The sequence below is a fragment of the Schistocerca americana genome, chromosome 1 (genome assembly GCF_021461395.2).
Source record: "Schistocerca americana isolate TAMUIC-IGC-003095 chromosome 1, iqSchAmer2.1, whole genome shotgun sequence".
NCBI classification, from domain to species: Eukaryota; Metazoa; Arthropoda; class Insecta; order Orthoptera; family Acrididae; genus Schistocerca; species Schistocerca americana.
The window spans coordinates 305,689,689-305,704,028 of NC_060119.1; the positions used below are offsets into that span (position 1 = coordinate 305,689,689).

General features: G+C 46.7%; 1 protein-coding gene across 1 annotated transcript in view; it reads left to right on the forward strand.

The window, feature by feature from the left end:
• Positions 1 to 14,340, forward strand: part of LOC124595822 (actin-interacting protein 1) — a 181,219-nt gene that overhangs the window by 103,293 nt on the left and 63,586 nt on the right. Inside the window, exon 10 of the mRNA XM_047134719.1 lies at positions 3,556 to 3,770. Coding sequence (XP_046990675.1) covers positions 3,556 to 3,770 — 215 coding nt within the window. The remainder of the gene's footprint in view (positions 1 to 3,555; positions 3,771 to 14,340) is intronic.

The window sequence follows — 14,340 nt, forward strand, 5'->3', positions numbered from 1 at the left end:
GCAGAATTTCTGCTATTTCACCTTTCCCTGTGGATATACGGGAAATCCTTGTATGGAAAATCTACACGTAGTAACTTTCCTCATACAGTATCCCCTTGGGATACACTATTAACACAACTCAGATGTGTACTGTGGGCTGCCACCTCTCTGGACCACTGGCAACACCACCACAAGAGATGCACAATAAACTGTATGATAATGACATCAGCACACCATGTTTGTTGTCAACTATATCTCCTGCAGAAATGTGGTAACATGTAGAACCAGCTTTACTGAGAGAGGAGCCACAATCAGTGCTTTGTGGCAAAAGCACCAATTTTTCTGCAGATCACATGCCCACCTGTCATCGTGGAAGTATTCTTCCACTGGGCAGTTATAAAGGACACTTCCCAGCCAACCAGAGCCAGTTGGTATTGGGAGACACTCCAGTCCAACTGCTGATCCTCCATGGTACCTCAATTGGAGCTCCCATAGTGTCTGAGTCTTCGCTTTTTGTTTCATCATAATTATCCACGCTGGACTCGATGTCTGCTGTACCCGTGACCTGTCAGTGTACAACTCCCCATTGCTCCTGGATCATGCTGGCTGCACCCATGGCCTGTCTAACAAAGCCCATCTGTCCACATGTCTACAGTATATATGCTACCTCCAACTGGCCACGAGCTTCTGCCTTACCAGGCCATCTCTCCTAGAACATCCTCTACCAATATGGCTGCATCAATGTTGCCCTTGTCGGGACTCTTCTAGTGCTACGTCAGTGAATGTCGGTGAACTGGGACCAAGTAGTGTTGATTAATGTCCAAATGACTGTATTGTTGTATTCTATTATTGAGAGTAAATAAGTTTCATTTATTCCTGCTACTTGGGACATGTTAATTGGCGTGGCTCTTGGTCACAATGCAATACCGTGTTTTCTACTGAAAGATGTTGTGAAAAAGTAGCAATACTCGTCATTTTGAAAAGGAAGTACATTGTAGCTCATAGAAAAGGAACAGTTGTGGCCTATTTTCCATATACACCCAATGTTTGCATGAACAGTGTTCACCAGAAATGTTGTAACTCACAACCGATGCCCCAGGTCTAAATGTACATCTATATTCTTTGAAACACTATGAAATGCATGCCAGAGGATACTTTTTATTGTATCATATACTGAACTTTTCTTCCATGTGATTGTATAGTAATGTAAACAAATAAAAACAAACTTTACCTTTCCGTTGATAGCCTTGCTGCAATTGACATAGGTATGTAATGAAAGGAATCACATTAGTGGGAATAACTGAAGTGTGTCTTGTTTTTTCAAGTTTGATTACAAGAAAAATGCTCACTTTTTACTTTCATTTAAAAAATATAGTACACAAGTAACTGATAAACATTATTATTTTCAATTTAATTATTCGTACTGCAGTACCAATTTTAATACACATTCATCAGTACTAGTATGTGCGCTGTTTTTGTGGGGGAATAATTTGATGAGAAAATTGCTTTCGTAATTCATATTTTTTAATAAAGCCTCTCTTTTTATCCCCTGGAAACTTATGACATTGCTCAAATATGATCTGCAGCATGGACGGCTTCTCTGTCTTAAGCCTGACTCATCTGTTGGATAATTTATAACTGTAAAATTTTTTATTCTCAATGTTTCACTTGCCTGTGATGGACACGACAGATTATTAGTTTTGACTCTTATGATTCATTATCAGAACTAAAAATCCAGAAAACAATAAAATGTAAAATTATTTCTAAATCTAAAAAGTTATGAAAGTATACTCAATATATTGTTACGAAAAACAACACACAAAATAGTTGGCTATTGTCCATCATTATGTTGTCAACTGCTGTTCCTGCTCTTGCATCATAAAATGGAGCAATTGTTAGTAGAGGGTGCATAAGCATGCTTGGTCTGCATGAGCAAGCAATAAAATTTAAAAAATATGATGATATTATTTTTTATTTTTTGGTTTATTGACTGAGTAGTGTGTTGAAAAATCTTCAATTTAGTGCCATTGCAAAGAATTTGTCATAAAGAACTCGTTACTCAAGCGAAATATGATGTAGATTAGAACTGTTCTATTAGGAACAAAGTGTCTAATCCCAGTATTGGTAATTTCTAGAATTTGATTCATTCCTACTTGAACTCTTTTAATATTTTTGTCTGATGTATCTGCGCAATGATATGATTCATTTTAAATTTAGAATACAAATTTAGATTAAAAAAACAAAACGGCAGCAGATTCAGGAAATTGGCACCAAAACAATATTTGAGTTTTTGTAGCGTGACACAGGAGATCACAGTCGACCACCTGATATCTGTGAAGTTATAAAGAACCATACTTTGATATGGACACAAACAAAGAAAATACAAATATAAAAAAAAAAAAATGTGCACCTTTATTTCGGTGGTAAAAAAATGGTGCCCCCTTATTTTGGTGCTAATTCAAATTCATCCTGGAATGGCAGTGTTTTCAGGTGGTAAACAGCTTCTAGCATCCAGAAGGATAGCCTGAGGGCCACAGAAAGATATTTCTTGAGATGGTGCTTCACTCAAGAACAGTAGCACTTTGATACACACTTAACTTGCACACCCACAAATTGTATAATAAAACTACTAATATTGGTGTGACAGATAGCAGTTATTTCAGGTGGCTGATACACAAACAAATAAAAGCTCTCCATTAATTGAATTGCTGATTATCTCGTTGTACTTAAAACTGCTACCTGCATTTGAAAAATGAAAGAGAAGTGGAATATTGTAGTTTGGGTCATCAGAAAGAATGGCTCTCTACCTGGGGTGGGATGGGATAATTAATCCACCACTTCAACCTCCTGGTGTCATCTGTGAAATGAGAATGTATTCAGCTTAGGAGACTGAAACCTGCTCACATTAGTTAATCAAGGAATTTATCAGGCAGAGGTAATCTCCCCCCCCCCCCCCCTTTTTTTCCTGGATTTTGCAGATTTGAAGACTCAGGGGATCTCCTCCCTCTTAACTGAGTCGAAATTTCACACAACTCCCTTTTATACAGAATGGAACTATTTTTCATGACCTCAGGAGGAGGTACCCTTGTAATCTTATGCTAGTTTTTTTAGTGTGTTGTAACTGCAACTTTTGCAATTATTATTTTCCATTAGTGATGTTATTTTCAATTAGTGATGTTATTTTCAATTAGTCATGTTATTTTCAATTAGTGATGTTATTTTCAATTAGTGATGTTATTTTCAATTAGTGATGTTATTTTCAATTATGTTCTGTAATTCTGTGTGAAAACTGTAATAAATTATTGCCATTTGTGACAAGTAAAAAATGTGTAAAAGACAAATACTTCATTCTGCACATGAAAGTATGGAAATTGGTGTGCTATCAGTAGTGCTGTTTAGCACACCTGAGATACCAACCGGAAATTTTGACTTGTAACTTGTTCTCCCGTGTACCTTCCAGACTCCACAATTTTAATTAGTCATAAATGTTCACAGAAACAAAAATTTGGCTAATTAATAAAAGATGTAGTCTTTTGTTATAAATTCTGTTTTAACATTATTTTAAAATTGTTTCAGGAGAGAATGACAGAATTGAAGGAAAGGGACATGGAAATCAAATTAATGGCATGAAAGCAGTGGATAATTTTCTTTACACCTGTGGAATTGATGACAGTATCAAGCAGGTTGATATTGCAACTAAAACATATCTTCCAACTGATGTGAAACTTGGTTCCCAGCCACGTGGTATGGATATCAAAGGAGAGACAATTGTAGCAGGCACAGTGAAAGAGGTGTGCATATAAGAACTATTGCTTTGTATATCAGTACTAGAAATATTTGCATTATTGTAAGCCGTACACCTACTAATGTGGTTGTTGTATGTTTCTGACTGACATTTCACATACAGTATGGAAAAAAAAGTTGCACCCCCCACCCCCACCTCCACGCTCGATCGTGCGCACACACACACACACACACACACACACACACACACACACACACACACACGGCTTTATCGTGTAAGAAACATTGCTGGTAAACTCTTTAAAATGTAAATCAGACTAAGAACAGCCGACCAGTTGCAAAGGATAAAGTAATCTTTACCTAGGTTTCAATAGATATAAATCTATCTTCTTCAGAAGACGGCAGTATTATAACAACATGAAGTGATATATCCTTATCATTTAGGCAAACATCTGCATAGTTACATTAATCATATAAAATATAGCCCTGACAACAGGGTTTGTCAACCAAATAAAATAGGTACATAGAAGTTGCAGAGCGCCTAAGCGCTTAGGCGCTCTGCAACTTCTATGTACCTATTTTATTTGGTTGACAAACCCTGTTGTCAGGGCTATATTTTATATGATTAATGTAACTATGCAGATGTTTGCCTAAACGATAAGGACATATCACTTCGTGTTGTTATAATACTGCCGTCTTCTGAAGAAGATAGATTTATATCTATTGAAACCTAGGTAAAGATTACTTTATCCTTTGCAACTGGTCGGCTGTTCTTAGTCTGATTTACGTGGAACCATTGCTGTAGCGCAGCTATGTTTAAAGTTCTTTAAAATGTTTTATTGTTATCACAGCTTAATTTTCCTTCAAGGCTAATCTGTTGTGGAATGGCTGTACATTTTCATACATTGTTCTTTATTTTTGTTATAATGATATTGGCCACCAATTTAATCTCTTTCAGCAGTACATCTTCCAAAACTTGGGCCGCTTGTTATGTTTCTATATCATCTTTTACTTTCCTCATCATTCCTAAGAGTGTACGCATAAAAATAGATGTCCTTGCATAATCTCTTTCTTCATGTTTGTCATAGCATTCTCTGTCTTGGCTATTTACCTAGTAGTTAGTTTATGTGCGGAGAATATTCCATCTTTCGTATTTTGGACACACTGCCATCCATGCAGCACTCGTCGGTAGTTTCTAGCAGATTTACCACAGAGTACACAAGAATTTTAACATTACATGAAGAAGCTACATCATATGTGTCACTAATTCATTGGAAGACATGTCAAGGGGAAGGGATAGGGATAGTAGTGTACGGGTGGACAGAGAGAGAGAGAGAGAGAGAGAGAGAGAGAGAGAGAGAGAGAGATGAACGCTGTCTGGTGGAGTGTGCAGGGACTAGACTGCCAACAGGAGGTTGTGGGGCAGGGAGGTAGGGGAAAAAGGAGAGGAGTGGGGAAAGGCAAGTGGGTTTGTTGCCAGAAGGCTGTAAATAAATAGGGTGGGAGATGAAAATTGTGAGCAGATTATAGGAGATGTGAGGTGAAAACTGTTGGTGGAGGGTGTGGGGAGAGTATGTTACTGAAGGTTGAGGCCAAAATATCTACAGGAGCAGAGAATTTGTTGTAGGGATAACTTCAGTCTGTGCAGTTCATAAAAGAAAGTAGTGGAGGGAAGGTTGCTGATGGCACAGGTAGTGAAGCTGCCATTGATCTCAAGTGTGTGACGTTCATCTGCATGGTGTGCACAGTTTGGCAGTGGCGGTGGCCGTTCATCCTGGTGGACGGCTGGTTGGTTGTCATACCAATATAAAAACTGTGGAACAATTTCACCAGAGCTGGTAAATGACATGGCTACTTTCAGAAGTGACATGTCACTGGTGCGGTAGGATAAACCTGTTTTTGGACAAACAGGAAGTGGTGGTTGAGTGGATTGGGCAGATTTTGCAACTGGGTCTTCCACAGGGATATGATCCTTGTGGCAAGGAGTTGAGATTCTGAATGGCGTAGGGAGCAACTAGGATGTTGTGGAGGCTGGTTGAGCAACGGAACACCACTTTAGGAGGGGTAGGAAGTATCTCGGGTGGGGTCCCCCTCATTTCAGGGCACGATGATGGGAGTCAAGGCCTGGAAAAGGATGTGGTTCAGTTGTTCCTCTCCAGGGCTGTGCTGAGTGCTAAAGGGAATGCTCTTTTGTGTGGCTAGTTCTTGCGGTTGGTGGCAGAATTGGGGGTGTGAGGGGAAATGACATGGGAAATCTGTTTGCAGTCTATGCCTAGGAGATAGGGTCTGTCTTTGAAGGCCTTGGTGAGACCCTCAGCACACTGAGCAACGGATTTTTTGTCACAGCAGATACGCTGGCCCTGGGTAGTCAGACTGTGTGAAAGGGATATTTTTGTGTGAAAGAGATGACAGCTGGTTGGTGGGCTTAATGTGGACAGAGGTGTGTGGAGTCATCAGGGAGGAGATGGTTAACATCTATTTATTTTTATCTAGGAAGGTGGCATGCTGGGTTGCTGCGGGCCATGTGAAGCAGAGGGGAGAGAAGTTGTTGAGGTTGTGAAGGAACGGAGATAGGGTGTCTTGGCCTGAGTCCAGACCCTGGTGATATCATCAATGAACCTGTACCAGAGTGGGGGGTTTCGTGTTTTGGGAGGCTAGGAAGGTCTCCTCTACATGGCCCATAAAAAGGTTGACATAGGAGGGTGCCATGCAGGTAGGTGCCCATAGCTGTGCTGCAGATTTGTTTATATACTTACCCTTCAAAGGAAAAGTAGTTGTGGGTTAGCATAAAGTTAGTAAGGTGTCTGAGGAATCAGGTAGTGGGTTTGGAGTCTGAAGAATATCGGGAAAGGTAGTGTTTAATAGGAGCAAGACTATGGGCATGAGGGGTGTTGGTGGATAGGAAGGTGGTATCAACAATGACGATTAGGGATCCAGGAGGTAAAGGGATGGGGGATGGTGGAGAATCGATGAAGGAAGTGATAGATGTCTTTGACGTGGAAGGCTAGATTACGGGCAGTTAGTGAGAGGTGTTGGTAAGTGAGGGCCAAAATTCTTTCAGTGGGGGCACAATAACCAGCCATAACAGGATGTCCAGGATTGTTGGGCTTGTGGATTTTGGGGAGCATGTAGAAGGTGGGTGTGTAGGGTGTCATAAGGGTGAGGAGGAAAATACATTCAGAGGAGATGTTCTGGGATGGGCCTAAGGGTTTAAGCAGGGCTTGGAGTTTGTGTTGGACTTCCAGGTCCTTCTACCAGGTAGTCACCGAGATTCCGAACAACAGTGGTGGATCTGTTGTCTGAGGTAGGATGAGTAGGTCAGGATTAATTTTGAGGTTGGGTATGGCTGTTCTTTCTTCTACTGAAAGGTTCATGTTCTGAGAAAGGGACCTGGGAAAGGATGGTTAGGCTAAGTTTAAGGTAAGGAATTCCTGGAAGGTGACCAGTGGGTTGTTAGGAGGAGGATCACTGTCGGATGGTGGTGTGAACTGGAGGAGGCAGGGTTCAGTGTTAGAATTAGAGTGGTTTTGGTTGGAGGGATTTGCAGCAAAGAAGTGCTTCCATTGCAGAGATCAAGAGGAGGAGAGTAAGTCTTTGATGGTTCGGGTGTAGGACAAAGGTGAGGCCTTTAGATAGGACTGAAACTTTTGTGGAACTAAGGGTTTTAGTGGAAAGGTAAACAACAGTCTTACAAGAATCTTTTGTCTCTGGGTTTCAATTTGATGAAGGGTTGATTGGGAGTTTTGTGGGATGTGGCAAGTTGAAAAAGGTAGGCAGGGTTTCACTGCTTTGAGGGGTGGACGTGGAGGAACACTGTGGGTAAAATAGTAGTTGGATAGTGGTGCCCCAAAGTGGCAGTAGGGTGTCAGCAGGATGCATAACTTATGAAAATGGTATCTGGAATCCTCCTTTGGGTGCTGGAGAAGGAGGGATTTAATTTTGGAGACGTGATGTATGGAGTAGGGATTGCAGTATTTTGCGGAGGAAGCAGAGGTGGTTCTGGGATGCCTGTGCCACGGAGATGTGTTTTTGCAGTACCAGATTTGTGAGAGCCATGGATTGGCAGAATCTGAAAGGTCTAGATCATAGGTCATAGTGAAAGGAGGGGTGGGATGCAGAGAAAGGAATCCTTACAGTTAGGCCATTTGGGTGGATTCTATGGTTTAGGCAGCATTTGAGAAACAGAATGTGAGACTGGGTTTTAGCCAGGAAAAGAGATATTTTCTGAACTGGTGCATAAAGGTGGAGCACAGAACCATTGTGGCATGAATGGTGTAAAGGAATGGGAATGATATAGAAATCGGCAATATAGCTGTTGATGGTTGTGAGAGGAGATGAATAAGCAGAAATATGCATAAAGATAAATAACAATACTTAAAGATATGAAGGAAACATGCAGTTAAGCAAAAAGACACAGATAGTAAAAATACATGGAACCACAAGAAACCACTTAAAGATGAACACAAATACGTTAAAATCATACAGAAATGTGGGTGAAAAGGAGGAGTGACATATGGGAGTGTGTGTATGTTGCGATAAGCAGAGAGAGAGGGGGTTTAGGTCAAGAATCAAAAGTTTGTGGCACAGGCAGGTGTGGAAAACAAAAGGCTGAAGAACATCAGGATGATGGACGAATTAGGATCAATACAAATAAATATAATGTAATTGTAACTATCAGAGGAAGTATTCTAGGGCGTTGGATAACACACGAATATACTGCGTGGTCACGAAGCCTGTGTTGTGCGTGGATGGTTGTTGATGCAGTGAAGTTCAGAAGCAGATTCAGTTTGGAAGGTTGTGAATACAGGAAAGAAGAGAGAGAATAGCCACAGAAGAGTAATCCTGTAGGGGTTAATAACAAAGGAAAACTTCACGGAGTTGTAGCATGGATGAACGCTGTTTGGGGCAAAATTAAACAATGGAAACTCCTTGTAGGAATATCATCAATGTAGAAAAAGGCAGACTACTACTTTTCATAAAAAAAGACACGTCAAGTTGTAGACAGGCACAATTAAGACACTCTCATATAGCTGTCAACTACAGCCTTTGTCGGTAAAAGACACTCATACACAAGCACCATTTGCAACCACTGCCCTCCCCCTCCCCCCCCCCCCTCACACACACACACACACACACACACACACACACACACACACACACACACACGACTACCAACTCCAGCATTTCGGGCTGTAATGCAGCATCATGTGGTATGAAAGCAGAAATCTGGAGGGGTGAGGAAGGGGTAGGGGTAGGGTTTGGTATAGTAGTGTACGGGTGGGGGGGGGGGAGAGAGAGAGAGAGAGAGAGAGAGAGAGAGAGAGAGAGAGAGACGAATGTTATCTGGTGGATTGTGCAGGGACTGCTAGCAAGCGGAGCATCAGGTGATCAGGTGGTTGTGGAGTTGGGAGGTGGGGAAAAAAAGGAGAGGAATGGGAAGAGATGGATGGATGCGTTGTCTCAGGGCTGCAAATAAACTGAATGAGAGATGACAATGGGGAATAGATGGTAGGACAAGTGGCTGGAAATTGTTGGAAGGAGGGCGTGGTGACCGTATGTTACCGTAGGTTGAGGTCAGGATAATTATGGGAGCAGTGGCTGTGTTGTAAGGTTAACTCCCATCTGAGCTATTCAGAATAGGTGGTGGTGGAGCAAAGGATCCAGATGGCATGGCCAGTGAATCAGCCATTGAAATCAAATATTTTGTGTTCAGCTGCATGCTGTGCCACATGGTTGTTTACTTGGCTCTTTGCAACAGTTTGGCAGTGGCAGTGGGTCCTCATCCTGGTGGATAGCTGGTTGGTAGCCACACCAATATAAAAAGCTGTCCAATGATTGCAGCAGAGCTGGTAAATAAGAAGGCTACTTTCACGGGTGAGCCAGCCCCTGCTGGGGTAGGATAAATCTGTGCCAGGATTGGAATAGGAAGTGCTGGTTAGGTGGATACGCACGTTTTGCATCTGGGACTTCCTTTGCGGTGGCAAAGACTCCCTTGCTCAGTATGCTGAGGGAGTGGGGATGCACAGATGGGAGTTAACCTGGACAATATGTTCTATGCTCCCGTAATCATCCCACCCTCAACCTTTGGTAACATACTGTCCCTACACCTTTCACCCAACAGTTTCCATTCCCTCTGTCCTATCATCTCCTACCGATTCCCTTCCCCCAACCTGTTTATTTGCAACCCTCTGCCAATGCATCCGTTTGTCTTTTCCTATTCCTCTCTCTTTTTGCCCCCTCCCTTCCCCCCGTTGCCCCCTCCCTTCCCCCCGTTGCCCCCTCCCTTCCCCCCGTTGCCCCCTCCCTTCCCCCCGTTGCCCCCTCCCTTCCCCCCGTTGCCCCCTCCCTTCCCCCCGTTGCCCCCTCCCTTCCCCCCGTTGCCCCCTCCCTTCCCCCCGTTGCCCCCTCCCTTCCCCCCGTTGCCCCCTCCCTTCCCCCCGTTGCCCCCTCCCTTCCCCCCGTTGCCCCCTCCCTTCCCCCCGTTGCCCCCTCCCTTCCCCCCGTTGCCCCCTCCCTTCCCCCCGTTGCCCCCTCCCTTCCCCCCGTTGCCCCCTCCCTTCCCCCCGTTGCCCCCTCCCTTCCCCCCGTTGCCCCCTCCCTTCCCCCCGTTGCCCCCTCCCTTCCCCCCGTTGCCCCCTCCCTTCCCCCCGTTGCCCCCTCCCTTCCCCCCGTTGCCCCCTCCCTTCCCCCCGTTGCCCCCTCCCTTCCCCCCGTTGCCCCCTCCCTTCCCCCCGTTGCCCCCTCCCTTCCCCCCGTTGCCCCCTCCCTTCCCCCCGTTGCCCCCTCCCTTCCCCCCGTTGCCCCCTCCCTTCCCCCCGTTGCCCCCTCCCTTCCCCCCGTTGCCCCCTCCCTTCCCCCCGTTGCCCCCTCCCTTCCCCCCGTTGCCCCCTCCCTTCCCCCCGTTGCCCCCTCCCTTCCCCCCGTTGCCCCCTCCCTTCCCCCCGTTGCCCCCTCCCTTCCCCCCGTTGCCCCCTCCCTTCCCCCCGTTGCCCCCTCCCTTCCCCCCGTTGCCCCCTCCCTTCCCCCCGTTGCCCCCTCCCTTCCCTCCGCTGCCCCCTCCCTTCCCCCCGCTGCCCCCTCCCTTCCCCCCGCTGCCCCCTCCCTTCCCCCCGCTGCCCCCTCCCTTCCCCCCGCTGCCCCCTCCCTTCCCCCCGCTGCCCCCTCCCTTCCCCCCGCTGCCCCCTCCCTTCCCCCCGCTGCCCCCTCCCTTCCCCCCGCTGCCCCCTCCCTTTTCCCCGTTGCCCCCTCCCTTTTCCCCGTTGCCCCCTCCCTTTTCCCCGTTGCCCCCTCCCTTTTCCCCGTTGCCCCCTCCCTTTTCCCCGTTGCCCCCTCCCTTTTCCCCGTTGACGCCTCCCTTTTCCCCGTTGACGCCTCCCTTTTCCCCGTTGACGCCTCCCTTTTCCCCGTTGACGCCTCCCTTCCACCCGTTGACGCCTCCCTTCCACCCGTTGACGCCTCCCTTCCACCCGTTGACGCCTCCCTTCCACCCGTTGACGCCTCCCTTCCCCCCGCTGCCCCCTCCCTTCCCCCCGCTGCCCCCTCCCTTCCCCCCGCTGCCCCCTCCCTTCCCCCCGCTGCCCCCTCCCTTCCCCCCGCTGCCCCCTCCCTTCCCCCCGCTGCCCCCTCCCTTCCCCCCGCTGCCCCCTCCCTTCCCCCCGCTGCCCCCTCCCTTTTCCCCGTTGCCCCCTCCCTTTTCCCCGTTGCCCCCTCCCTTTTCCCCGTTGCCCCCTCCCTTTTCCCCGTTGCCCCCTCCCTTTTCCCCGTTGACGCCTCCCTTTTCCCCGTTGACGCCTCCCTTTTCCCCGTTGACGCCTCCCTTTTCCCCGTTGACGCCTCCCTTCCACCCGTTGACGCCTCCCTTCCACCCGTTGACGCCTCCCTTCCACCCGTTGACGCCTCCCTTCCACCCGTTGACGCCTCCCTTCCACCCGTTGACGCCTCCCTTCCACCCGTTGACGCCTCCCTTCCACCCGTTGATGCCTCCCTTCCACCCGTTGACGCCTCCCTTCCACCCGTTGACGCCTCCCTTCCACCCGTTGACCCCTCCCTTCCCCCCCCCCCCACTGCCCCCTCCCTCCCCCCCCACTGGCCATTCCCTCCCACCCCCACTGCCCCCTCCTTCCCCCCCCCGTTGCCCCTCCTTCCCCCCCCCGTTGCCCCTCCCTTTCCCCCGTTGCCCCCTCCCTTCCCCCCGTTGCCCCCTCCCTTCCCCCCGTTGCCCCCTCCCTTTCCCCCCCGTTGCCACCACCCTTCCCTCCCTGCTCCCATTGCCCCTTCCTACTTGTCCCTTACCTCTACCCCCTTACCTCTACCCCCCTTACCTCTACCCCCCTTACCTCTACCCCCCGTACCTCTACCCCCCTTACCTCTACCCCCCTTACCTCTACCCCCCTTACCTCTACCCCCCCTTACCTCTACCCCCCTTACCTCTACCCCCCTTACCTCTACCCCCCTTACCTCTACCCCCTTACCTCTACCCCCCTTACCTCTACCCCCCTTACCTCTACCCCCCTTACCTCTACCCCCCCTTACCTCTACCCCCCTTACCTCTACCCCCCTTACCTCTACCCCCCTTACCTCTACCCCCCTTACCTCTACCCCCCTTACCTCTACCCCCCTTATCTTACCCCCCATTACCTCCCCCCTCCCTTTAACTCCTCCCCCCCTTTAACTCCTCCCCCCTTTAACTCCTCCCCCCCTTTAACTCCTCCCCCCCTTTAACTCCTCCCCCCCTTTAACTCCTCCCCCCCCTTAACTCCTCCCCCCCTTTAACTCCTCCCCCCTTTAACTCCTCCCCCCCTTTAACTCCTCCCCCCTTTAACTCCTCCCCCCCTTTAACTCCTCCCCCCCTTTAACTCCTCCCCCCCTTTAACTCCTCCCCCCCTTTAACTCCTCCCCCCCTTTAACTCCTCCCCCCCTTTAACTCCTCCCCCCTCCTTAACTCCTCCCCCCTCCTTAACTCCTCCCCCCCTTAACTCCTCCCCCCCTTAACTCCTCCCCCCCTTAACTCCAATCAACAAGTGTGAAAGTGTCGGTGACTTCATCTAAGACTTTGTTGGCAAACAAAATCAACTTGAACTACACTGACATTCACTATAACCAAAACATTTTTTTAAAGTCAACTTGCCTTCAATGAAGCTCATCAAACCTGGTTAAGCAGCATGTTGCATGATGATGATGATGATGATGATGATGATGATGATGATGATGAGAAAGTTACATTGCTGCTGTTGGAGAGGCCATATAGTTTTAGGTCCCAAACAACTGCTGTTAATACCGCTAGTTGCTGGAAACCTGTTGAATACAGTTGTCACCTGTAGAAGTAATGACCACAAATCCTCATTTCATAGACTTAGTATTCTTCTGTGACATGGCCTTTGCTGTTTACATTAAATATATTTATTGGCAAACTGTTTCCCTTTTTAGCATTTGGCTTTCAGTGTGCAGTCGGCTACACACTACTTCTTGATGTTCTGTTATTTACTCGGTTGTCAAGGATATTTGTAATATTGTCAAACAAATTTTTTATTTAAAATTTACAGTTCTTCCTTAATAATTTGGATTTGCTGGTTATTATTATCATTATTATTATTATTATTATTATTATTAGTATTCATTAATGAATTTGAATCACTTCAAGCCTTAATTGTTCTTTGTCCTGGCACCAGGTTGCCAGAATGTAATACTTCTTACATAGCTTATGTTTAGTTTTTAAAGTTTTAGTTTGCAGCTGAGCTGTAATTGTGGAAGATGATTTAGTTCATTGTAGTTCCTGACCATGGCTTTTTGGACTTAATAGACTACTTCTTCTCTGAATAGTGGAAATGAAGTCCCATGCTTCTTGACAGAGCGTTGGGGAACAATGCAGGAGACCTGCAACGCCATACTATGCAGGTCCTAATGGAGGTGGTAAGCCGTTGCCTTCCCCTGACCGTAATGAGGATGAATGATGATTATGAAGATGACACTATTACTCCCAGTAATCTCGGGGCAGGTGAAAATCCCTTACCCTGCTGGGAATTGAACCCGGGACCCCCGTGCTCAGGAAGTGCGAACGCTACCGTGAGACCACGAACTGCAGACTCTCTGAATATTGCAGTTTGAAATATAGCTAAATGTTAAATTGCTTAAGACAGTATCAAATTCTTGGAAATAAATACAGATTATTCCTTTAGACACATTTGCAATATATTATTTCAGAAAACTTCAGCTAACTCTAAGTGATAGATCTTTCGTACTACATGGGCTTTACATGAACCCTGTAACTGGCAAAACATATAATGTCAAAGGGAGAGCCACCTGTGAAATAATACATCATATACCAGCTGTTGTGTAAGCACTGTTTGGCCTTTAAATTTGGTATGACCACCACCAAATTAACAGTTCAGATGAATGGGCATAGGCAGAGGTCTATACAAGCAACACACAGTATCCTGTTGCATAGCATACTCTACAACTTGATAGTCATGATCTCAGTGCCTGTTTCACCACATGTGCCATCTGACTTCTTCCCTCAGACACAAGTTTCTCAGACCTCCACAGGTGGAACCTAGCACAACAACATGTACTTAGTTCTTGCCACCCACTGTCCATTAATTTATGTTAATTTCTTCCAGC